The sequence below is a fragment of the Pristiophorus japonicus genome, chromosome 20 (genome assembly GCF_044704955.1).
Source record: "Pristiophorus japonicus isolate sPriJap1 chromosome 20, sPriJap1.hap1, whole genome shotgun sequence".
Lineage (NCBI taxonomy): Eukaryota > Metazoa > Chordata > Chondrichthyes > Pristiophoridae > Pristiophorus > Pristiophorus japonicus.
In genome coordinates, this window is record NC_091996.1 from 88764058 (window position 1) to 88787131 (window position 23074).

At 51.9% G+C, this 23074-nt stretch overlaps 1 protein-coding gene across 1 annotated transcript in view; it reads right to left on the reverse strand.

Moving 5' to 3' along the window:
• Positions 1-23074, reverse strand: part of LOC139232819 (zonadhesin-like) — a 197652-nt gene that overhangs the window by 123601 nt on the left and 50977 nt on the right. Inside the window, exons 8-16 of the mRNA XM_070863314.1 lie at positions 19366-19450; positions 16827-16961; positions 13062-13227; positions 12124-12220; positions 11081-11159; positions 9814-9907; positions 5726-6007; positions 3898-3941; positions 2607-2777 (exon numbers count right to left, since the gene is read on the reverse strand). Coding sequence (XP_070719415.1) covers positions 2607-2777; positions 3898-3941; positions 5726-6007; positions 9814-9907; positions 11081-11159; positions 12124-12220; positions 13062-13227; positions 16827-16961; positions 19366-19450 — 1153 coding nt within the window. The remainder of the gene's footprint in view (positions 1-2606; positions 2778-3897; positions 3942-5725; positions 6008-9813; positions 9908-11080; positions 11160-12123; positions 12221-13061; positions 13228-16826; positions 16962-19365; positions 19451-23074) is intronic.

Here is a 23074-nt window from a genome sequence, read left to right on the forward strand (position 1 = left end):
TGTAACTCACGCACGGGTATCAGTTATTCTATATATAAACCCCCCGAACCCCTCGATTAGATTCCAGCCCGTAACTCACGCCCGGGTATCAGTTATTCTATATATAAACCCCCCCGAACCCCTCGATTAGATTTCAGCCTCTAACTCACTCCCGGGTATCGGTTATTCTATATATAAACCCCCCACACCCCTCGATTAGATTCCAGACTGTAACTCACCCCGGGTATCAGTTATTCTATATATAAACCCCCCGAACCCCTCGATTAGATTCCAGCCTGTAACTCACGCCCGGGTATCAGTTATTCTATATATAAACCCCCCGAACCCCTCGATTAGATTCCAGCCTGTAACTCACGCCCGGGTATCAGTTATTCTATATATAAACCCCCCCGAACCCCTCGATTAGATTTCAGCCTGTAACTCACTCCTGGGTGTCCGTTATTCTATATATAAACCCCCCGAACCCCTCGATTAGATTCCAGCCTGTAACTCACGCCCGGGTATCAGTTATTCTATATATAAACTCCCCGAACCCCTCGATTAGATTCCAGCCTGTAACTCACTCCCGGGTATCAGTTAATCTATATATAAACCCCCCCGAACCCCTCGATTAGATTTCAGCCTGTAACTCACTCCTGGGTGTCCGTTATTCTATATATAAACCCCCCCGAACCCCTCGATTAGATTCCAGCCTGAAACTCACGCCCGGGTATCAGTTATTGTATATATAAACCCCCCGAACCCCTCGATTAGATTCCAGCCTGTAACTCACGCCCGGGTATCAGTTATTCTATATATAAACCCCCCGAACCCCTCGATTAGATTCCAGCCTGTAACTCACGCCCGGGTATCAGTTATTCTATATATAAACCCCCCCGAACCCCTCGATTAGATTTCAGCCTGTAATTCACTCCTGGGTGTCCGTTATTCTATATATAAACCCCCCGAACCCCTCGATTAGATTCCAGCCTGAAACTCACGCCCGGGTATCAGTTATTCTATATATAAACCCCCCCGAACCCCTCGATTAGATTCCAGCCTCTAACTCACTCCCGGGTATCAGTTATTCTATATATAAACCCCCCACACCCCTCGATTAGATTCCAGACTGTAACTCACCCCCGGGTATCAGTTATTCTATATATAAACCCCCCGAACCCCTCGATTAGATTCCAGCCTGTAACTCACGCCCGGGTATCAGTTATTCTATATATAAACTCCCCGAACCCCTCGATTAGATTCCAGCCTGTAACTCACTCCCGGGTATCAGTTATTCTATATATAAACCCCCCGAACCCCTCGATTAGATTTCAGCCTGTAACTCACTCCTGGGTGTCCGTTATTCTATATATAAACCCCCCCGAACCCCTCGATTAGATTCCAGCCTGTAACTCACGCCCGGGTGTCAGTTATTCTATATATAAACCCCCCAAACCCCTCGATTAGACTCCAGACTGAAACTCACTCCCGAGTATCAGTTATTCTATATATAAACCCATCGAACCCCTCGATTAGACTCCAGCCTGTAACTCACTCCCGGGTATCAGTTATTCTATATATAAACCCCCCCGAACCCCTCGATTAGATTCCAGCCTGTAACTCACGCCCGGGTATCAGTTATTCTATATATAAACCCCCCGATCCCCTCGATTAGATTCCAGCCTGTAACTCACTCCCGGGTATCTGTTATTCTATATATAAACCCCCCGAACCCCTCGATTAGATTCCAGCCTGTAACTCACTCCCGGGTATCCGTTATTCTATATATAAACCCCCCGAACCCCTCGATTAGATTCCAGCCTGTAACTCACGCCCGGGTATCTGTTATTCTATATATAAACCCCCCGAACCCCTCGTATGGAGTTCCCATTATTAGGAATGAGAAAATACCGTGCCTTGATTGGCTGCCCAGTGCCACATGACTCCAGCTCCGGTTTACGGGCGTGCCACCGTGCACGCGCTGCGATGCGCAGGGAGAGGAGGCCTCAGGGCGGGGATCGCGAGCGGCCGCAGCAGGAACAGTTGGGCGCGCATCATTTTCTTTTACCTGTTTGTGTCGAGCGCTCGCAGGAAGCAGAGGACCGGGATTAACTGGGCCACTACTTCCGTCTCGAGGCGCTTCACAGGAGCGGTTACCAGACAAAATGTGACACCGAGCCACATAAGGGGATATTAGGACAGGTAGCAGGTTTTAAGGAGCGTCTTGAAGGAGGCGAGAGAGAGGCGGAGAGGTTTTAGGGAGGGAGTTTCAGAGCTCGGAGCCCAGGCAGCTGAAGGCACGGCCGCCGATGGTGGAGCCGGAAATCGAGGATGCACAAGAGGCCAGAATTGGAGGAGCGCGGAGGTCGCGGAGATGACGGAGATAGGGTAGGGGAACGAGGCCAGGGAGGGATTTGAAAACAAGGATGGGAATTTTAAAATCGAGGCGTTGTTTTAACCGGTACAGTGTCGCTAGCGGTCACGTGGTACAGTATCGCTCAAGGGTATTGGGCCGATTGTAGCCCTGGGGCCATTGAAGCTGAGAGACGATCGGGGCAGCCAGCTTACTGTAACTCGCGCTGATTTCCCGTCTCGGCGCAGCTCGCGTCCGGTTGCCACCTTCTTACCGTTCTTCTGCTCCTTGCCCCACGGCGCGGGATGGTCGCGGGAGGGGCCCGTGTGCGCGGTGGGTGTCTCCCCGTTAGTTCTGATCCAGTCTCCGCTGTCCGTTGCGCATATCTGCGTCCAGTTGCAGTAGGGCTCCAAGTTGTCGTTGAAGTCGCAGCGGGTGATGTAATCTGCGGGGGGAGCGGGGGGCAAAATAGCCTGGTTAATCTCGTTTCACAGAGCTAGCATGATCCCAGGCCTCTGCTGACCGTTGCAGATCTGCCCCCCCCCCCCCCCCCGCCCCGGGGGCGGTGCGGTGGTGAATCTCTCCGGGGTGGGGGGCGGGGGGGGTTGTGGGCGGGGAAATCAGCCGGGGTTACTGGCCCCCAGATCGCTGTCCAATGATGTGACGCTGTGTTGCACAGCAACAGGATTAGCCTCTCCACGTTGATGCCCTTCATGGTTGAATAGCCCGCTAGCACTCATGGCCCAGTTTGACCTACGCAGCATGACAGCTTGGGCAAAGTATTGGATTCAAGGATGCAAGGCTTTCAGAAGAGTGAAGATAATTCACGGTGACCGTGTGCTGTACAACTGCAGTTGTGGTGTCCATTGGAATACTTTGATTAGATTCCAGACTGTAACTCACCCCCGGGTATCTGTAATTCTATATATAAACCCCCCGAACCCCTCGATTAGATTCCAGCCTGTAACTCACTCCTGGGTGTCCGTTATTCCATATATAAACCTCCCGAACCCCTCGATTAGATTCCAGCCTGTAACTCACTGCCGGGTATCTGTTATTCTATATATAAACCTCCCCCCGAACCCCTCGATTAGATTCCAGCCTGTAACTCACTCCCGGGTATCCGTTATTCTATATATAAACCCCCCGAACCCTTCGATTAGATTCCAGCCTGTAACTCACACCCGGGTATCTGTTATTCTATATATAAACCTCCCCGAACCCCTCGATTACATTCCAGCCTGTTACTCACTCCCAGGTATCCGTTATTCTATATATAAACCCCCCTGAACCCCTCGATTAGATTCCAGCCTGCAGCGATTTCTTGGATGTTTGAATGGTCATGAGTGACAAGCTGGGCGACTTAGCAAATGAGCCCGCTGTGCAAGGAAAGGTTTGGAATTGTGATGCGGATCAGCCTTGATCTAATGATGTGGTGGAACAGGCTCGAGAGGCTGAAGGGCCCCGTTCTGTTCCTATGATTGGCTGCCATGGAATATGGTGCAGTGTGGACTGATCAGGAGAAGGAGATATTCCCCTAAGTAGAACGAGTGAATGGCCCGTACCTTTCTTTGGCTCATTGTCCGAGCACTCCGGAGGCCGTGAGGTGCTGTGTGGAAACAGAACAAAGCAATCAGCTGATCCTTCAACAGACCCACGAAAATAGAATAAACTTCATCTGCAGCAACCTGTATTTTGAGGATGTAACTAGCAGAGTGGACAAGGGAGAACCAGTGGATGTGGTGTATTTGGACTTTCAAAATGCTTTTGACAAGGTCCCACACAAGAGATTAGTGTGCAAAATTAAAGCACATGGTATTGGGGGTAATGTATTGACATGGATAAAGAACTGGTTGGCAGACAGGAAGCAAAGTGTCGGGATAAACGGGTCCTTTTCAGAATGGCAGGCAGTGACCAGTGGGGTGCCGCAGGGCTCAGTGCTGGGACCCCAGCTATTTACAATATACATCAATGATTTAGATGAAGGAATTGAGTGTAATATCTCCAAGTTTGCAGATGACACTAAGCTGGGTGGCAGTGTGAGCTGTGAGGAGTATACTAAGAGGCTGCAGGGTGACTTGGACAGGTTAGGTAAGTGGGCAAACGCATGGCAGATGCAGTATAATGTGGATAAATGTGAGGTTATCCACTTTGGGGGCAAAAACAGGAAGGCAGAATATTATCTGAATGGTGACAGATTGGGAAAAGGGGAGGTGCAACGAGACCTGGGTGTCATGGTACATCAGTCATTGAAAGTACAGCAGGCGGTGAAGAAGGCAAATGGTATGTTGGCCTTCATAGCGAGAGGATTTGAGTATAGGAGCAGGGAGGTGTTACTGCAGTTGTGCAGGGCCTTGGTGAGGCCACACCTGGAGTATTGTGTACAGTTTGGTCTCCTAATCTGAGGAAGGACATTCTTGCTATTGAGGGAGTGCAGCGAAGGTTCACCAGACTGATTCCTGGGATGGCAGGACTGACATATGAAGAAAGACTGGATCGACTAGGCTTATATTCACTGGAGTTTAGAAGGATGAGAGGGGATCTCATAGAAACATATAAAATTCTGACAGGATTGAACAGGTTAGATGCAGGAAGAATGTTCCCGATGTTGGGGAAGTCCAGAACCAGGGGATATAGTCGAAGGATAAGGAATAAGCCATTTAGGACCGAGATGAGGAGAAACTTCTTCACTCAGAGAATTGTGAACCTGTGGAATTCTCTACCACAGAAAGTTTTTGAGGCCAGTTCTTTAGATATATTCAAAAGGGAGTTAGATGTGGCCCTTACGGCTAAAGGGATCAAGTGGTATGGAGAGAAAGCAGGAATGGGGTACTGAAGTTGCATGATCAGCCATGATCATAGTGACTGGTGGTGCAGGCTCGAAGGGCCGAATGGCCTACTCCTGCACCTATTTTCTACGTTTCTATATAGCACCTTTAATGTTGTCAAACGCCCCAAGGCGCTCCACAGGAGTATTATCAAAGAGAAGTTGACATCGAGCCAATGAAGGACAAGCGAGCCCCAGGTGGGCAGAGGAAACGTTACAAGGGACCACCCTCAAAGCCTCCCTGATAAAGTGCAACATCCCCACCGACACCTGGGAGTCCCTGGGGCCAAAGACCAGTCCGCCCTAAGGGCAGGAAGAGCATCCGGGAGGGCGCTGAGCACCTCGAGTCTCGTCGCCGAGAGCGTGCAGAAAGCAAGCGCAGGCAGCGGAAGGAGCGTGCGGCAAACCAGACTTCCCACCCTCCCTTACTGAAGTGCCAGTTTGTGGAAAAGTTTGCCAATGCTCCGTTGCTTAGCGCCTTTATGGTGGGCTATTAAAGACGAGGATCGATAAGGATACCCCCCCCCGATCAACACGTAAGTAGGCGCTGAACTTTCTCAGATGACCTGCCACCGCGCCGCTGTAATTTCACTGGCGGCGGCGGAGACCCCGTATAGACGCGCGCAAAAACCGGGCTGCTGCCCCATCTCCGGAGGAAGGAAGGGTGGCAGAGAATCCGCGGATATTCGGGGCCCGTGGCTCCCGCGGGTGAACGGGAGCGGTCGACGCCGCGCCGCGCGGTCCGATTTGTCTCGCGGACTTTTCTCTTCATCACCTTGCGGTCGACCCATGAGTTGTCGGAGTGGGCCAGGCTGTGGTCGAGTCGGGCGGAGTGAACCCAGTTGTATCTGAGGAAATGATTTCACATACATCAGGACCGCGACAGTCACAACAACCGCATCTTCGAAGCTTGTTCGACGGCAAAACTATTTTCTATTTCTTCCAACAGTTACAGATCAACCTGTTTCCCCACCCCCCCCCACCCCCGACCCCCACCCCACCGCACCTTTCATAGAATGACTTAATACTCACAGCACAGAAACAGGCCTCTCGGTCCAACCGCGCCATGCCGGTGTTTTTGCTCCACTTGAGCCTCCTAACCCCACCCCTCTTCATCTCACCCCATCAACCTAACCCTCTATTCCCTTCCCCCCCCGTGCGCTTGTCCAGCCTCCCCCTTAAATGCATCGATACTATTCGCCTCAACCCCTCCCTGTGGCAGCGAGTTCCACATTCTCACCGCTCTCTGGGTAAAGAAGTTTCTCCTGAATTCCCCATTGGGTTTATGGGTGACTATCTTATATTTCTAGACCCTTGGTGTGCAGTTTCGGTCTCCTAATCTGAGGAAGGACGTTCTTGCTATTGAGGGAGTGTAGCCAAGGTTCACCAGACTGATTCCCGGGATGGCAGGACTGACATATGAAGAAAGACTGGATCGACTAGGCTTATTTTCACTGGAATTTAGAAGAATGAGAGGGGAATCTCATAGAAACCTATAAAATTCTGACGGGATTGGACAGGTTAGATGCAGGAAGAATGTTCCCGATGTTGGGGATGTCCAAAACCAAGGGTCACAGCCTAAGGATAAGGGGTAAGCCATATGGGACCGAGATGAGGAGAAACTTCTTCACTCAGAGAATTGAGAACCTGTGGAATTCTCTACCACAGAAAGTTGTTGGGGCCAGTTCGTTAGATATATTCAAAAGGGAGTTAGATGTGGCCCTTACGGCTAAAGGGATCGGGGGTATGGAGAGGAAGCAGGAGTGGGGTACTGAGGGTGAATGATCAGCCATGATCTTATTGAATGGCGGTGCAGGCTCGAAGGGCCGAATGGCTTACTCCTGCACCTATTTTCTATGTTTCTATGTTTCTATGTTTCTATCTATAGCTACCTTCTCGAATCCTTCATAATTTTAAAGACCTCTATCGGGTGATCCCCTCAGTCTTCCTTTTTGTGTGATTATGCTTCTGTGATGCGCTTTAGGACTTTTTTCTGTGTTAATGATGCTATAAAATGTATAGTGTTTCTCTTGATGTTACCCAGAATTGCACAGAAATAGGCATTTTGGCCCAACAGGTCTATGCTGACTTCCTCCCAACCTAATCAACTTTTTAGGTATTGAAGTGTATTTTTCGATGGACACTTGAAGGGCCTAAATAGTCCAATGAGGTGTAGTCACTGTTGTAATATCGGAAACGCAGCAGCCAATTTGCGCACAGCAAGCTCCCACAAACAGCAATGTGATAATGACCCAGATCATCTGTTTTTGATTGAGGGGGCAAATATTGAGGGGTTAACATTTTTTACATTTACTTAATGCTTTACAGAATCTGGGTATTCTGCGACGAGTGTCTCACCTCCTGACTCCCCAAAACCTTTCCACCATCTGCAAGGCTCAAGTCAGGAGTGTGAGGGAACACTCCCCACTTGCCTGGATGAGTGCAGCTCCAACAACACTCGAGAAGCACGACACCATCCAGGACAAAGCAGCCCGCTTGATGGGCACGCTACCCACCACCTTCAACACTCACTCCCTCCACCACCGGCGCCCCCTGGCTGCAGTGTGCACCATCGACAAGATGCACTGCAGCAACTCGCCAAGGCTTCTTCGGCAGCACCTCCCAAACCCGCCACCTCTACCCCCCTAGAAGGACAAGGGCAGCAGGCGCATGGGAACACCACCACCTCCACGTTCCCCTCCCAGTCACACACCATCCCGACTTGGAAATATATCGGCCGTTCCTTCATCGTCGCTGGGTCACAATCCTGGAACTCCCTCCCTAACAGCACTGTGGGAGCACCTTCACCACACGGGACTGCAGCGGTTCAAGAAGGCGGCTCACCACCACCTTCTCAAGGGGCAATTAGGGATGGGCAATAAATGCCAACCTTGCCAGCGACGCCCACATCCCAGGAACGGATTAAAAAAAAAACACAACTTTGAACATTTTTGAGGTGAGTGAAATAACCTCTCCTTCACGGAACATGTCCCAAATAATAATAGTTGGTCATTTATCAAAAGGAGTTGGACCGTTTCTGTAAGTGTAGCCTGGTTTTTAACCCCATCCGTACCATACCAGAAAGAAAGAAATGAAGAGTTTTGACAGAGTAAATCAGGAGAAAGCTTTTTCAGTGGCAAGAGGATCACAGACATAAGGAAACAGTTTTTTTTACCCGACGTGTTGTGATCGGGAACGCGCTGCCTGAAAGGGCGGTGAGAGCAGAGTCAATCATAACTTTCAAACGGAGAACTGGATAAATACTTGAGGGGAAAAATTGGCAGGGCTGTGAGGAAAGAGCAGGGGGGGGAGTGGGACTGATTGGATCGTTCTTTCAAAGAGCCGGCACAGGCACGACGGATCCAATGGCCTCCTCCTGTGCTATATGATGCTATGAGCTAAATCAGAGAAACGCCTTGGAGGTGAACCTACTTCATTTATGTTGAGAAGCACGGACCTCTTAGATTCTTTCAATTTGTTTGACTGGAACTGGAATGTTAGTCATCCACCACACCACACCAGACGCACCAACGTTAGCGTCCTCGACCAGGCCAACGTCCCCAGCGTCGAAGCACTGACCACACACGACCAGCTCCGCTGGGCGGGGCCACATCGTCCGCATTGCCAGACACGAGGCTCCCAAAGCAAGCGCTCCACTCGGAGCTCCTTCACGGCCAGCGAGCCAAAGGTGGGCAGAGGAAACGTTACAAGGGACCACCCTCAAAGCCTCCCTGATAAAGTGCAACATCCCCCACCGACACCTGGGAGTACCCTGGGCCAAAGACCAGTCCGCCCTAAGTGGAGGAAGTGCATCCGGGAGGGGCGCTGAGCACCTCGAGTCTCGTCGCCGAGAGCGTGCAGAAAGCAAGCGCAGGTAGCGGAAGGAGCGTGCGGCAAACCAGTCCCACCCACCCCTTTCCCGCAACCACTGTCTGTCCCACCTGTGACAGAGACTGTGGCTCTCGTATTGGACTGTTCAGTCACCTGAGAACGCATTCTAAATTTCAAAATGGCAGGCAGTGACTAGTGGGGTACCACAAGGTTCAGTGCTGGGACACCAGCTGTTTTACAATATACATTCATGATTTAGACGAAGGAATTGAATGTAATATCTCCAAGTTTGCAGATGACACTAAAGGGTAAGCCATTTGGGACCGAGATGAGGAGAAACTTCTTCACTCAGAGAGTGGTGAACCTGTGGAATTCTCTACCGCAGAAAGTTGTTGGGGCCAGTGCGTTAGATATATTCAAAAGGGAGTTAGATGTGGCCCTTACGGCCAAAGGGATCAAGGGGTATGGAGAGAAAGCAGGAATGGGGTACTGAGGTGAGTGATCAGCCATGATCGTATTGAATGGCGGTGCAGGCTCGAAGGGCCGAATGGCCTGCTCCTGCACCTAGTTTCTATGTTTCTATGTTTCTAAGGGTGGAAGCAAGTCTTGCTGGATTCCGAAGGACTGCCTACGATGATGGTGAGCCGCCACGCGCTTAAACCCACAACTAGACTTTAGTCAGCTGCAGGCCCTTGTCGAATGGAGGGGGCTTGGATGAAGTGAATCTAACGTTTCAGGTGCCCTGCGGCATGTTGCAGGCTGGAGACTCTCGGAAGGAGTCACGACGGGCTGACAGTGACGGGACATTTGGTAACTGCCTTACCCGCTGACGTACGGTGGGTGGTTGCGGGTGGGGCGGTTCCGGTTGTTGCGGTTTGGGTGGGGGTTTCTGTCGGCGGGGTGTCTGTGCTCGTGCTCTGTGGGTCACCGGTAATGGTTGTTGCTGGTGGTGTGAGGCCAGTACTGCCAGCGGTGGTTAGGACAGCTGTAGTCACATTTGGGGTGGTGGTCGGTGAGCTGAACGTTGGAGTTGGACTGCCTGTTTGACAAAAGAAAAGATTATTAATTTTTCTTAAAAACAGTGCACCAAGTGCCTCATCTGTTTCATAAAATCACAGAACGGTTGCAGCATGGAAGGAGGCCATTCGGCCTGTGCCGGCTCTCTGCAAGGGCACCTCAGCCAGTCCCACTCCCCCCCGCCCTTTCCCCGGAGCCCTGCTAATTTATTTCCTTCAGCTACTTATCCAACTCCCTTTTGAAAGCCGCGATTGAGTCTGCCTCCACCGCCCTCTCAGGCAGCGCATTCCAGATCCTAACCACTCACTGCGTAAAAAGGTTTATCCTCGTGTCGCCTTTGGTCCTTCTGCCAATCGCCTTAAATCTGTGTCCCTCTGGTTCCCGACCCTTCCGCCAATGGGAACAGTTCCTCTCTCGGTCTACCCTGTCCAGACCCCTCCTGATTTTGAACACCTCGATCAAATCTCCTCTCAACCTTCTCTGCTCCGAGGAGAACAACCCCGGCTTCTCCAGTCTATCCACGTAACCGAAGTCCCTCATCCCTGGAGCCACCCTCGTCGATCTCCTCCGCACCCTCTCTAAGGCCTTCACATCCTTCCTAAAGTGCGGGGCCCGGAATTGGACACTGATGGGGCCTGTAGCTGTGGGTTACAAACCTCCTCTTTGCCCGTCGTTAGGGTCTGGAGGTGAAAATGGAGTGTGTGGGCCCTTCCCATCAGTGTTACATTAACAGGATTTCATCGTCGATGTGAGCTGGCTTCAAGTGGGACTTGCGGCCTGGTGTTCGGCATTGTGATGCTGTCATTTCGAGGCCCGATCCCGCTGCCTTTTTTTCAAAGCCCACTTACACCTGATTGCAAAGGCGAGTGGGGAGGATCAAACTGATTCCCCTCACCCTACCCCCCTCCTCCCCCAATCCCTCTCGCTCAGGAGTGCTGAGGGGGTAGAGGCCCTCTCAGCTGAAATCAGCGCAGATCGGAGTGCAAAGCCCGGAACCTTCCGGGTCTGTAGTGCGTGCGTTTTCTGACTCGAGCCGCGTGGGGAGAGATTAGAGAAATGAACTCAGCTCTTACCGCTGCAGGCAACGATGCAGACTTTGTCCACGGCAATATCGGAGGCCGGGATCTCTCCTTGAACGCCTTCTATAACAAACTGGAAAAGGATCGAATGAGATAAAAGCTGCAGGCAAGACCTCGGTTGGCTTGGAAAGAATTGGGCCTTAGAGTGACACTGAGCTGTTGACTACCTTAACACTTTGTCTCAATGAGCTTAAGGCCGCCAGAGCCTCCCTAACTAACGCTTGTTATCCATAAGAACATAAGAATTAGGAACAGGAGTAGGCCATCTATCCCCTCGAGCCTGCTCCGCCATTCAATAAGATCATGGCTGATCTGGTCGTGGACTCAGCTCCACTTACCCGCCCGCTCCCCGTAACCCTTAATTCCCTTATTGGTTAAAAATCTATCAATCTGTGATTTGAATACATGCAAATGAGCTAGCCTCAACTGCTTCCTTGGGCAGAGAATTCCACAGATTCACAACCCTCTGGGAGAAGAAATTCCTTCTCAACTCGGTTTTAAATTTTCTCCCCCCGTATTTTGAGGCTGTGCCCCCTAGTTCTAGTCTCCCCGACCAGTGGAAACAACCTCTCTGCCTCTATCTTGTCTATCCCTTTCATTATTTTAAATGTTTCTATACGATCACCCCTCATCCTTCTGAACTCCAAGGAGTAAAGACCCAGTCTACTCAATCTATCATCATAAGGTAACCCCCTCATCTCCGGAATCAGCCTAGTGAATCGTCTCTGTACCCCCTCCAAAGCCAGTATATCCTTCCTTAAGTAAGGAGACCAAAACTGCACGCAGTACTCCAGGTGCGGCCTCACCAATACCCTGTACAGTTGCAGCAGGACCTCCCTGCTTTTGTACTCCATCCCTCTCGCAATGAAGGCCAACATTCCATTCGCCTTCCTGATTACCTGCTGCACCTGCAAACTAACTTTTTTTGGGGGGGATTCATGCACAAGGACCCCAAAAGAGTTTCATGCACAAGGACCCCCAGCACCTGCACTGGGACCACCTCAGGATTACCGGAGCGATAATCTTCATCCACTTACCCGAATCGGCCAAGTTCCACAGTGAACAACCTCGACCTTGTTCCACTTCGGCCCATGGTCGCCCATAATGCTCCAGAGTTGGCTCCTAATAGATCCTGTGTCAAACAAGAACGTGTCAATAGGCTGCCAACGGAGGGGTCTTACTGGAGTGTGTCAGTGAGAAGGGGAAGGGAGGGAGGGAGAGTGCGAGAGAAGGAGAGCGAGGGGGAGAGAGGGAAGGAAGGAGGGAGAGAGGGAAGGAAGGAGGGAGAGAAGGAAGGAAGGAGGGAGAGAGGGAAGGAAGGAGGGAGAGAAAGAGGGAGGGAGCGAGATGAGGGAGGGACAGAGATGGAGATTGAGGGCGGAGAGAGAAAGTAAGGGAGGATGATGGAGAGAATGGAAGAGGGAGAGATAGGGATAGTGAACTAGGGGGAAGAGAGAGTAGGAGAGCAAGGGAAAGGGAGAGAGACGAGGGAGGGAGATAGAGCGATAGGGAGAGAAAGTGAGAGGGAGAGAAAGATGGGGAAGAGCGAGGGGGAGAGAGAAAGTTGGGGGAAGAGGGAGGGAGAGAGCGAGAGCGTGGGAGGGAGCGAGGGAGGGAGAGAGAGATGGAGGAAGTGTGGGAGGGAGCGAGGGAGGGAGAGAAAGATGGGGGAAGAGCAAGGGAGAGAGAGAGATGGAGCGAGGGAGGGAGCGAGAGCGTGGGAGGGAGTGAGGGAGGGAGAGAGAGATGGAGGAAATGAGGGAGGGAGAGAGGGAAGGAGGGGGAGAGGGCAAGGGATGGCGAGAGGGGGAGTTGGAGATGGAGAGAGAGAGGGAGGGAATGGGGAAAGAGAACTGGGGAAAGATAGGGAGAGAGAGAAAAGGCGCGAGGGGTGTGAAAAGATGAGGTAAAGTCGTGCACAAGTTGGAGGGAAAGTTCAGCGTCTGAAGCAATGGGACTGGAAGGTCCCGACTTGCCTTGTCGCTCTGCGAGGACGTTTATTGCCATGGTTTTCGCGTTCCCGTACAGGTAATAGTAGAAAGTCAGAGAAAGGCATTGGGATAAGTTGATTGATGGACTCTTCAAGTGGAACCTCTGTCCTGGTTTGATGTTCTGTGACTCAAGCATCATGTAACTACCAACTGGAACAGGATGGATAGATTTCAGATCGCGTCTAATAAAGGGTATCACAGCTCTGCCCATTACTTTACAAATGATTAGCTCTCTCTCTGCGCATGTGTATCTGTTTACGTGTCGGCACATGTGGGTGTGCACACATTTGTGTACTGTGTGTGTGTGTGTGTGTGTGCCTACGTGCATGTGCGAGTGTGTGCATGTGTACGTACACATGTGGTTGTGCGTGTGTTTGAATTGTGCGTGTGTTTTCATTATGCGTGTGTGAGCGCGTGTGTACCTGTGTGAGCGCGTGTGAGCATGAGTGTGTGCGTGCACATGTGTGCGTATATGTGCGAGTGCGTATGTGCGCGTGTGTGTGCATGTGTGTGCGTGCATGTGCGTGTGCGTGCATGTGTGCGTATGTGTGTGCGTGTGAGCGCATGTGTGTGTGCGTGCATGTGTGTGCGCGCATGTGTGCATATGTGTGCGTATGTGTGTGCGTGTGAGCGCATGTGTGTGTGCGTGCATGTGTGTGCGTGCACGTGTGCATATGTGTGCGTGCACGTGTGCGGATGTGTGTGCATGTGAGCGCATGTGTGTGTGCGTGCATGTGTGTGTGCATGTGTGCATATGTGTGCGTGCACGTGTGCGTATGTGTGTGCGTGTGAGCGCATGTGTGTGTGCGTGCATGTGTGTGCATCTCATTCTCTCGACCCCTCCACGGTCTCCATTACAACAGTGACTACACTCCAAAAGCATTTTATTGGCAGTAAAGCGCTTTTAGATGTCCGGTGGTCGTGAAAGGCGCTATATAAATGTAAGTCTTTTTCTAAATTGTCAGACTGCTTGTCCCACATCCAGTTCTGGATGGAGCAGAAATGTTCTCCAATTGAATATTGGGAAAACCGAAGCCATTGTTTTCGGTCCCCGCCACAAGCTCCGTTCCCCAGCCACTGACTCCATCCCTCTCCCCAACTCCTGTCTGAGGCTGAACCAGACTGTTCACAACCTTGGGGTCATATTTGACCCTGAAATGAGCTTCCGACCACATATCCGCAGCATAACTAAACCCGCCTATTTCCACCTCCGTAACATCGCCCGTCTCCGCCCCTGCCTCAGCTCATCCGCTGCTGAAGCCCTCATCCGTGCCTTTGTTACCTCCAGAGTTGACTATTGCAACACACTCCTGGCTGGCCTCCCACATTCTACCCTACGTAAACTAGAGGTGATACAAAACTCGGCTGCCCCGTGTCCTAACTCGCACCGAGTCCCGCTCACCAATCACCCCCCTGTGCTCGCTGCCCCGTGTCCTAACTCGCACCGAGTCCCGCTCACCCATCACCCCCTGTGCTCACTGCCCCGTGTCCTAACTCACACCGAGTCCCGCTCACCCATCACCCGCTGTGCTCGCTGCCCCGTGTCCTAACTCGCACCGAGTCCCGCTCACCCATCACCCCCTGTGCTCGCTGCCCCGTGTCCTAACTCGCATCGAGCCCCACTCACCCATCACCCGCTGTGCTCGCTGCCCCGTGTCCTAACTCGCACCGAGTCCCGCTCACCCATCACCCCCCGTGCTCGCTGCCCCGTGTCCTAACTTGCACCGAGTCCCACTCACCCATCACCCCCTGTGCTCGCTGCCCCCGTGTCCTAACTCGCATCGAGTCCCGCTCACCCATCACCCCCTGTGCTCGCTGCCCCTTGTCCTAACTCGCACCGAGTCCCACTCACCCATCGCCCCCTGTGCTCGCTGCCCCGTGTCCTAACTCGCACCGAGTCCCACTCACCCATCACCCCCTGTGCTCGCTGCCCCATGTCCTAACTCGCACTGAGACCCACTCACCCATCACCCCCTGTGCTCACTGACCGACATTGGCTCCCGGTTAAGCAACGCCTCGATTTCAAAATTCTCATCCATGTTTACAAATCCCTCCATGGCCCTCGCCCCCTCCCTATCTCTGTAATCTCTTCCAGCCCCACAACCCCCCGAGATGTCTGCGCTCCTCTAATTCTGCCCACCTGACCATCCCTGATTATAATCGCTCAACCGTTGGCGGCCATGCCTTCTGTTGCCTGGGCCCCAAGCTCTGGAACTCCCTCCCCAAGACCCTCTACCTCTCTTTCCTCTTTTAAGTCGCTCCTTAAAACCGACCTCTTTGACCAAACCCTAATTCTTATGCGGTTCGGTGGCAAATATTTTGTCTCATAATATTCCTGTGAAGCACTTTGGGACATTTCACTACATTAAAGGTGCTCTATCCAAGTCAGCATGGATTTATGAAGGGGAAATCATGCTTGACAAATCTGGAATTTTTTGTGGATGTAACTGGTAGAGTGGACAAGGGAGAACCAGTGGATGTGGTGTATTTGGAATTTCAAAAGGCTTTTGACAAGGTCCAACACAAGAGATTGGTGTGCAAAATCAAAGTACATGTACTGATGTGGATAGAGAACTGGTTGGCAGACAGGAAGCAGAGAGTCGGGATAAACGGGTCCTTTTCAGAATGGCAGGCAATGACTGTGGGGTGCCGCAGGGCTCAGTGCTGGGTAATGATTTAGATGAAGGAATTGAATGTAATATCTCCAAGTTTGCAGATGACACTAAGCTGGGTGGCGGTGTGAGCTGTGAGGAGGATGCTAAGAGGCTGCAGGGTGACTTGGACAGGTTAGGTGAGTGGGCAAATGCATGGCAGATGCAGTATAATGTAGATAAATGTGAGGTTATCCACTTTGGTGGCAAAAACAGGAAGGCAGAATATTATCTGAATGGCGGCAGATTAGGAAAAGGGGAGGTGCAACGAGGCCTGGGTGTCATGATACATCAGTCATTGAAAGTTAACATGCAGGTACAGCAGGCAGTGAAGAAGGCAAATGGTATGTTGGCCTTCATAGCTAGGGGATTTGAGTAAAGGAGCAGGGACATCTTACTGCAGTTGTACAGGGCTTTGGTGAGGCCTCACCCCAGAATATTGTGTTCAGTTTTGGTCTCCTAATCTGAGGAAGGACATTCTTGCTATTGAGGGAGTGCAGCGAAGGTTCACCAGACTGATTCCCGGGATGGCAGGACTGACATATGAGGAGAGACTGGATCGACTGGGCCTGTATTCACTGGAGTTTAGAAGAATGAGAGGGGAATCTCATAGAAACATATAAGATTCTGATGGGACTGGACAGGTTAGATGCAGGAAGATTGTTCCCGAAGTTGGGGAAGTCCAGAACCGGGGGGACATAGTGTAAGGATAAGGGGTAAGACATTTAGGACCGAGATGAGGAGAAACTTCTTCACTCAGAGAGTTGTGAACCTGTGGAAATCCCTACCGCAGAGAGTTGTTGATGCCAGTTCATTGGATATATTCGAGAGAGTTAGATGTGACCCTTACAGCTAAAGGGATCAAGGGGTATGGAGAGAAAGCAGGAATGGGGTACTGAGGTGAATGATCAGCCATGATCTTATTGAATGGTGGTGCAGGCTCGAAGGGCCGAATGGCCTACTCCTGCACCTATTTTCTATGTTTCTATGTTTCTATATAAATATACGTTGTGTGTGCGCATGTGTTTCACTTTCTTTCACAGAATTATATATTTGGACATTAAAATTCGAGAATGAATAAAAACAAAGTTGTCTTACGGCCAGGCTTGGTGAAATCGACTGCATTGCCGATCCCCTGTATCCAGCCACTTTCGTGCTCATCACCTACATTTGTGTCCGTGGTCCATCCACACAGGTCCGAATACTGATCGAAATCACAGCCGTGGATACAAGCTGGGCAGAAGAGGGTGATAAAACACGGTGAGCCAATGCTGCCCTTGTCCGAACCAGGGTTGCCAACCCTTGCCTCTCCCCGAAGCCCAATCACAAGGCCTCTGCTGCAAGCAACTCGGGAGAACAAAACCCACTGGGGCCCCATGAAAAAAAAATTGAGAGTCTTTCCCTGCATTTTCTTCGAAGACTTTTGTTTATTTGGGAGACAGTATGCGAGTACAGGTTGAATGTGTGATGGCTTTGAGGTGGGCGACGTCATCAGGACCCAGCTCGCTGTTTGGAGCGTGGGCAGAAGCATCGGCGGGGCCCTGGTACACCGGAGGAGCGGGAAGGTTGTGGCGAACTGGCGACGAGTGATCGGGGCGGAGGAGCGGCGAGAGTTTGTGACGGAGGAGCGGCGAGAGTTTGTGGCGGTGATGCGGCAAATGTTTGTGGCGGAGGAGCGGCGAGAGATCGTGGCGGGGGTGCGGTGAGTGAGGGTACGGGGCCCAGGTGAGGCGAGGGGCCCAGGGGCAGCACGGGCCCAGCCCACACTGTGCGATATGTGTGCGCACTAGGTCCGTGCAGCAGAGCTGGTCTCCAGTCGTCCTGGTTAACCTTTGCCACTGGACCAAGACCCAGCTCTGTCAAGCCCGTGTGGTGGCTGGTGTGCAACGGCCACCCCACGTTAAAAAAATCCACCCACAGGCATCTTCTACCCCCTCAACTGGAGTTCAGGACCTGGAACATCGGGTCCTTCATTGAAACACCTGTGAACTCGTGTGGAAGCAAGTCATCCTCGTTCGAGGGACCGCCTGTGATGATGATGACAGGTTGAACCTCCCTTATCCAGAATTCCCTTATCCAGAACTCCCTAATCCAGAACTCCCTTATCCAGAATTCCCTTATCCAGAACTCCCTAATCCAGAACTCCCTTATCCAGAATTCCCTTAACCGGAACCATCCCTCGTCACTGGGTGACACATGCGCAGAACTCCGACATGAACAAATTGAAGTCCGTTCCTCGTTGCCGACTCCCGCAATCGCTGGCCTGACCCCACCATCCACCGCCCCCGCCCACCCCCCGCCCCCGATCTCTCTGCTGCACTCCAAGCCCTAAGCCAGCCAGCCCCTAGCTCAGTACCTGTACCATCCACTTTAACGTGACCACCCCTCGTCCGGAAAAAAATCCCTTATCCGACACAGGCCTGGTCCCGAGGGTACCGGATAAGGGGAGGTTTAAGTCGCGATGTGTGGTGAGTGTAGCGTGCTGGGGAGGAACGGATCTACTTTGGACCCACAGTTCCCAACGCTGGGAGTCTTCCTCACCTCATGTCTGGGCCTGTTGGCGACTCATTAATCGGGTAGCGCCGCGCTAGGTCTCTGCGGCCGGGTCTTTCTAACCTCTCTGCTTGGGGGACCACCCGAGATGTAGACAGACCCCGGGAAGCCCCTCCAAATATCGGCACCGACACCCCCTCCCCCCCCCCCCCTAACTTCAGATACCCAAAGAACAACCATGGCACACAGCAATATGTACAGACGTCCGATAACCTTGAGGTGTTTCCCCCCCCCCGCCCCGTCAACTCCTTGCGGAGCCCCCAGAGTCCAGTTACAAAACCTGTGCGGTACAGAATGAGGAAAGACTGGACTAGATCTTCCAATTGGGTGTGAAACTGGCACTGTGGATCGCAACCCCTTCTCGAAACCGGTTTTGCAATTGCCATCGACTTCAATGACTAATGGGACGCTGGCCTTTATACCTCGAGGAGTAGAATACAAGGAGGGTAGAAGTTATGCTGCAGCTGTACAAAGCCCTGGTTAGACCACACCTGGAGCACTGTGAGCAGTTCTGGGAACCACACCTTAGGGAGGATATATTGGTCTCGGAGGGAGTGCAGCATAGGGTTACCAGAGTGATACCCGGACTCCAAGTGTTCAGTTACGAGGAGAGATTATACAAGTGTTATATTCCCATAATTTAGAAGGTTAAAGGGTGATCTGATCGAAATTTCAGGATATTACGGGGAACAGAAAGAGTACACAGAGAGATACTATTCCCGCTGGTTGGGGAGTCTGGGACTAGGGGGCATAATCTAAAGATTAGACCTTTCAGGAGTCAAATTAGGAAACACTTCTACACACAAAGGGTGGGAGAAGTTTAGAACTCTCTTCCGCAAACGGCAATTGATACTGGGTCAATTGTTGATCTTAAATCTAAGATTAATAGATTTTTGTTACGCAATGGGCCAAAGGCGGGTATATGAATAAGGTCACAGATCAGCCCAGATCTCATTGAATGGCAGAACAGGCTTGAGGGGCTGAATGGCCTCCTCCTGTTCCCATGTTTCTAATAAACGAGATTCGGGCAGTATTTCCCTCCTTATCACTGCCACCCTTAGTTTAGGCTTGATTGTTCACTCACAAAAGCAAGGCCCCGTCGTTATGGCGACATTGTCCAGCGCAATGTTCATATCGTGACTCTGGCCCCGGATCGCCATAAAAATAACCTGTCGGCAAAATAAAAAGAAGAATGACATTGGCGGACGGTCGAAGGAAGTGACATAAAAGCAGGGATCGATCGGGGAGGGCCGGCTGGTAGCTGGAGGATGGAACTGTTCGACTCCCAGCCGCATGAGGCCCAGTCCAGAAGGGCTCCCATCAGCCACGGAGAATGAACAAGGGCTGGATTTCCTACTTGTTGCCACCCAGTGCGTAGAAATGGCACCAGCTTCCCGTTATCAAAGGAAGATTGAGATGAAGGGGTTGTCTTATGAAGAAAGGTTGGGCCTGTACGCATTGGCGTTCAGAAGGATGAGAGGTGGTCTTATTGAAATGTGTAAGATCCTGAGGGGGGCTGGACAGGGTAGATGCAGAGAGGATGTTTCCCCCCGTGGGGGAATCTAGAACTAGGAGGCATAGTTTCAGAATAAGGGGTGGCCCATTTAAAACAGAGATGAGGGGGAATTTCTTTACTCAGAGGGCCGTGAATCTGTGGAATTCTCTGCCCCAGAGAGCTGCGGGAGCTGGGCCATTGAGTATATTCAAGACAGAGATCGATAGATTATTGGATATTAGGGGCATCTAGGGATATGGGGATCGGGCGGGAAAGCGGAGTTGAGGTCGAAGATCAGCCGTGATCTTCATCAGAGGCAGTCCCTCGGAATCGAGGAAGACTTGCTTCCACTCTAAAAGTGAGTTCTCAGGTGACTGAACAGTCCAATATGGGAATTACAGTCTCTGTCACAGGTGGGACAGACAGTGGTTGAGGGAAAGGGAGGGTGGGACTGGTTTGCCGCACGCTCCTTCCGCTGCCTGCGCTTGCTTTCTGCACGCTCTCGGCGACGAGACTCGAGGTGCTCAGCGCCCTCCCGGATGCACTTCCTCCACTTGGGGCGGACTGGTCTTTGGCCCAGGGCCTCCCAGGTGTCGGTGGGGATGTTGCATTTTTTCAAGGAGGCTCTGATGGTGTCCTTGAAGCGTTTCCTCTGCCCACCTGGGGCTCGTTTGCCGTGTCGGAGTAGAGCGCTTGCTTTGGGGAAGTCTCATGTCGGGCATGCGGACAACGTAGCCCGCCCAACGGAGCTGGTCGAGTGTGGTCAGTGCTTCGACGCTGAGGATATTGGCCTGAGCGCCTACCCTCCCAGAGGATTTGCAGGATCCTGCGGAGGCAGCGTTGGTGATACTCCTCCAGTACTTTGAGGTACCTGCTGTACATAGTCCATGTCTCTGAGGCATATTGGAGGGCGGGTATCACCACTGCTCTGTAGACCATGAGCTTGGTGCCGGGTTTGAGATCCTGGTCTTCCAACACTCTCTCCCTCAGGCGACCGAAGGCTGCACTGGCGCACTGGAGGCGGTGTTGGACCTCGTTGTCGATGTCTGCCCTTGTTGACAGTAGGCTCCCGAGGTATGGAAAATGATCCACATCCAAGGCCTTATCGTGGATTTTGATAACCGGGGGGGGGGCAGCCATGATATGGAATGGCGGAGCAGACTCAAGGGGCCGTGTGGCCTCTTCCTGCTCCTAATTCTTATGTTCTTTTGTTATCTAAAGTCCTTCGGGGAGGGGAAGAGAGGCCTGTCTTTCCTCTCAGGAGGATGTAAAAGATCAGACGGTGCTATTTAAAGCAGTTTTGGTTGAAGGACCCCTTTTCAAATGGATTAGTAATCACGGAACCCCCTCCCATCTCGATTATAATAGTCGGAATATGCTGCAGGTAAAGAGTGTTTTAATAATGCTTTTAAGAAAACGGGCGTTTACTGATGGGTATCAGTGAGATAAACGGGTCCTTTTCAGAATGGCAGGTAGTGACTAGCGGAGTGCCGCAGGGTTCAGTGCTGGGACCCCAGCTATTTACAATATACATCAATGATTTGGACGAAGGAATTGAGTGTAATATCTCCACGTTTGCAGATGACACTAAGCTGGGTGGCAGTGTGAGCTGTGAGGAGGGCGCTAAGAGGCTGCAGGGTGACTTGGAAAGGTTAGGTGAGTGGGCAAATGCATGGCAGATGCAGTATAATGTGGATAAATGCGAGGTTATCCACTCTGGTGGCAAAAACAGAAAGGCAGAATATTATCTGAATGGTGGCAGATTAGGAAAAGAGGAGGTGCAACGAGACCTGGGTGTCATGGTACATCAGTCATTGAAAGTTGACATGCAGGTACAGCAGGCGGTGAAGAAGGCAAATGGCATGTTGGCCTTCATAGCGAGGGGATTTGAGTACAGGGGCAGGGAGGTCTTACTGCAGTTTTACAGGGCCTTGGTGAGACCTCACCTGGAATATTGTGTTCAGTTTTGGTCTCCTAATCTGAGGAAGGACATTCTTGCTATTGAGGGAGTGCAGCGAAGGTTCACCAGACTGATTCCCGGGATGGCAGGACTGACATATGAAGAAAGACTGAATCGACTAGGCTTATATTCACTGGAATTTAGAAGAATGAGAGGGGATCTCAAAGAAAGATATCAAATTCTGACAGGATTGGACAGGTTAGATGCAGGAAGATGTTGGGGAAGTCCAGAACCAGGGGGTCACAGTCTAAGGATAAGGGGTAAGCCATTTAGGACCAAGATGAGGAGAAACTTCTTCACTCAGAGAGTGGTGAACCTGTGGAATTCTCTACCACAGAAAGTTGTTGAGGCCAGTTCGTTAGATATATTCAAAAGGGAGTTAGATGTGGCCCTTACGGCTAAAGGGATCAAGGGGTATGGAGAGAAAGCAGGAATGGGGTACTGAGGTGAATGATCAGCCATGATCATATTGAATGGTGGTGCAGGCTCGAAGGGCCGAATGGCCTGCTCCTGCACCTATTTTCTATGTTTCTATTGGCCACTTAAAGTGGAGTGATTTTGAAAGCAGTCAGTAGGCTGGGCAAGGCGAGCGAGGGCCCGTGCTCCCATGTACCCGCCGGGAAGCACGACTCACTGCCAATACTGTCCCACCGGCGCGTTCTGTAACCGCGGCGCCGCGCGTGTTTGTGTGAACACATCGAGGAGCTTGTTTGAAGGGCTCCATGGACACTCTGATCGTGTGTCGGGAGGACGGCACGGGGCGGGGTGGGGGTGGGGGTGCAGTGGCACCAGCGAGAGGCATCAGCCCCAGCGGCAGGGACCGCCGGTTGCAAAGGGAGTGCGCGAGCTCTGGGCCTCTGCGAGGAGGCGGGCCCAGGCCTTGACAATCATCCAGTGGCGCTTTTTAGAAAGCGCCGTCGGCTTGAAATGAACCGAGGTCTGGTCGCGGAGCCCCCCGGGAAAGTCTCAACGGACCCCTCAGCGGTTTGAGTGATGTTTTAAAGAACAGGGGAGTTCTCCTGGGGCACTGTTTATCGCTTACCCAACACCTAAAAACCAATTGTCTGGTCATTTTAACTCATTGCTGTGTGCACTTACGGCACTTCAAGCCGTCACTTGATTGGCTGCGAAGCACTTTGGGACATCCTGGGGTTTGGTAAATGCAACTTCTCCTGTTGAGGTTTGGGCGGTGAATTGGTTAGCCGGGGGGTGGGGGTGAGGGGGGGTTGGGGGGGTGGGGGTGAGGGGGGATTGGGGGGTGGGGGTGAGGGGGGGGGTTGGGGGGGTGGGGGTGAGGGGGGGGTTGGGGGGGTGGGGGTGAGGGGGGGGGGTTGGGGG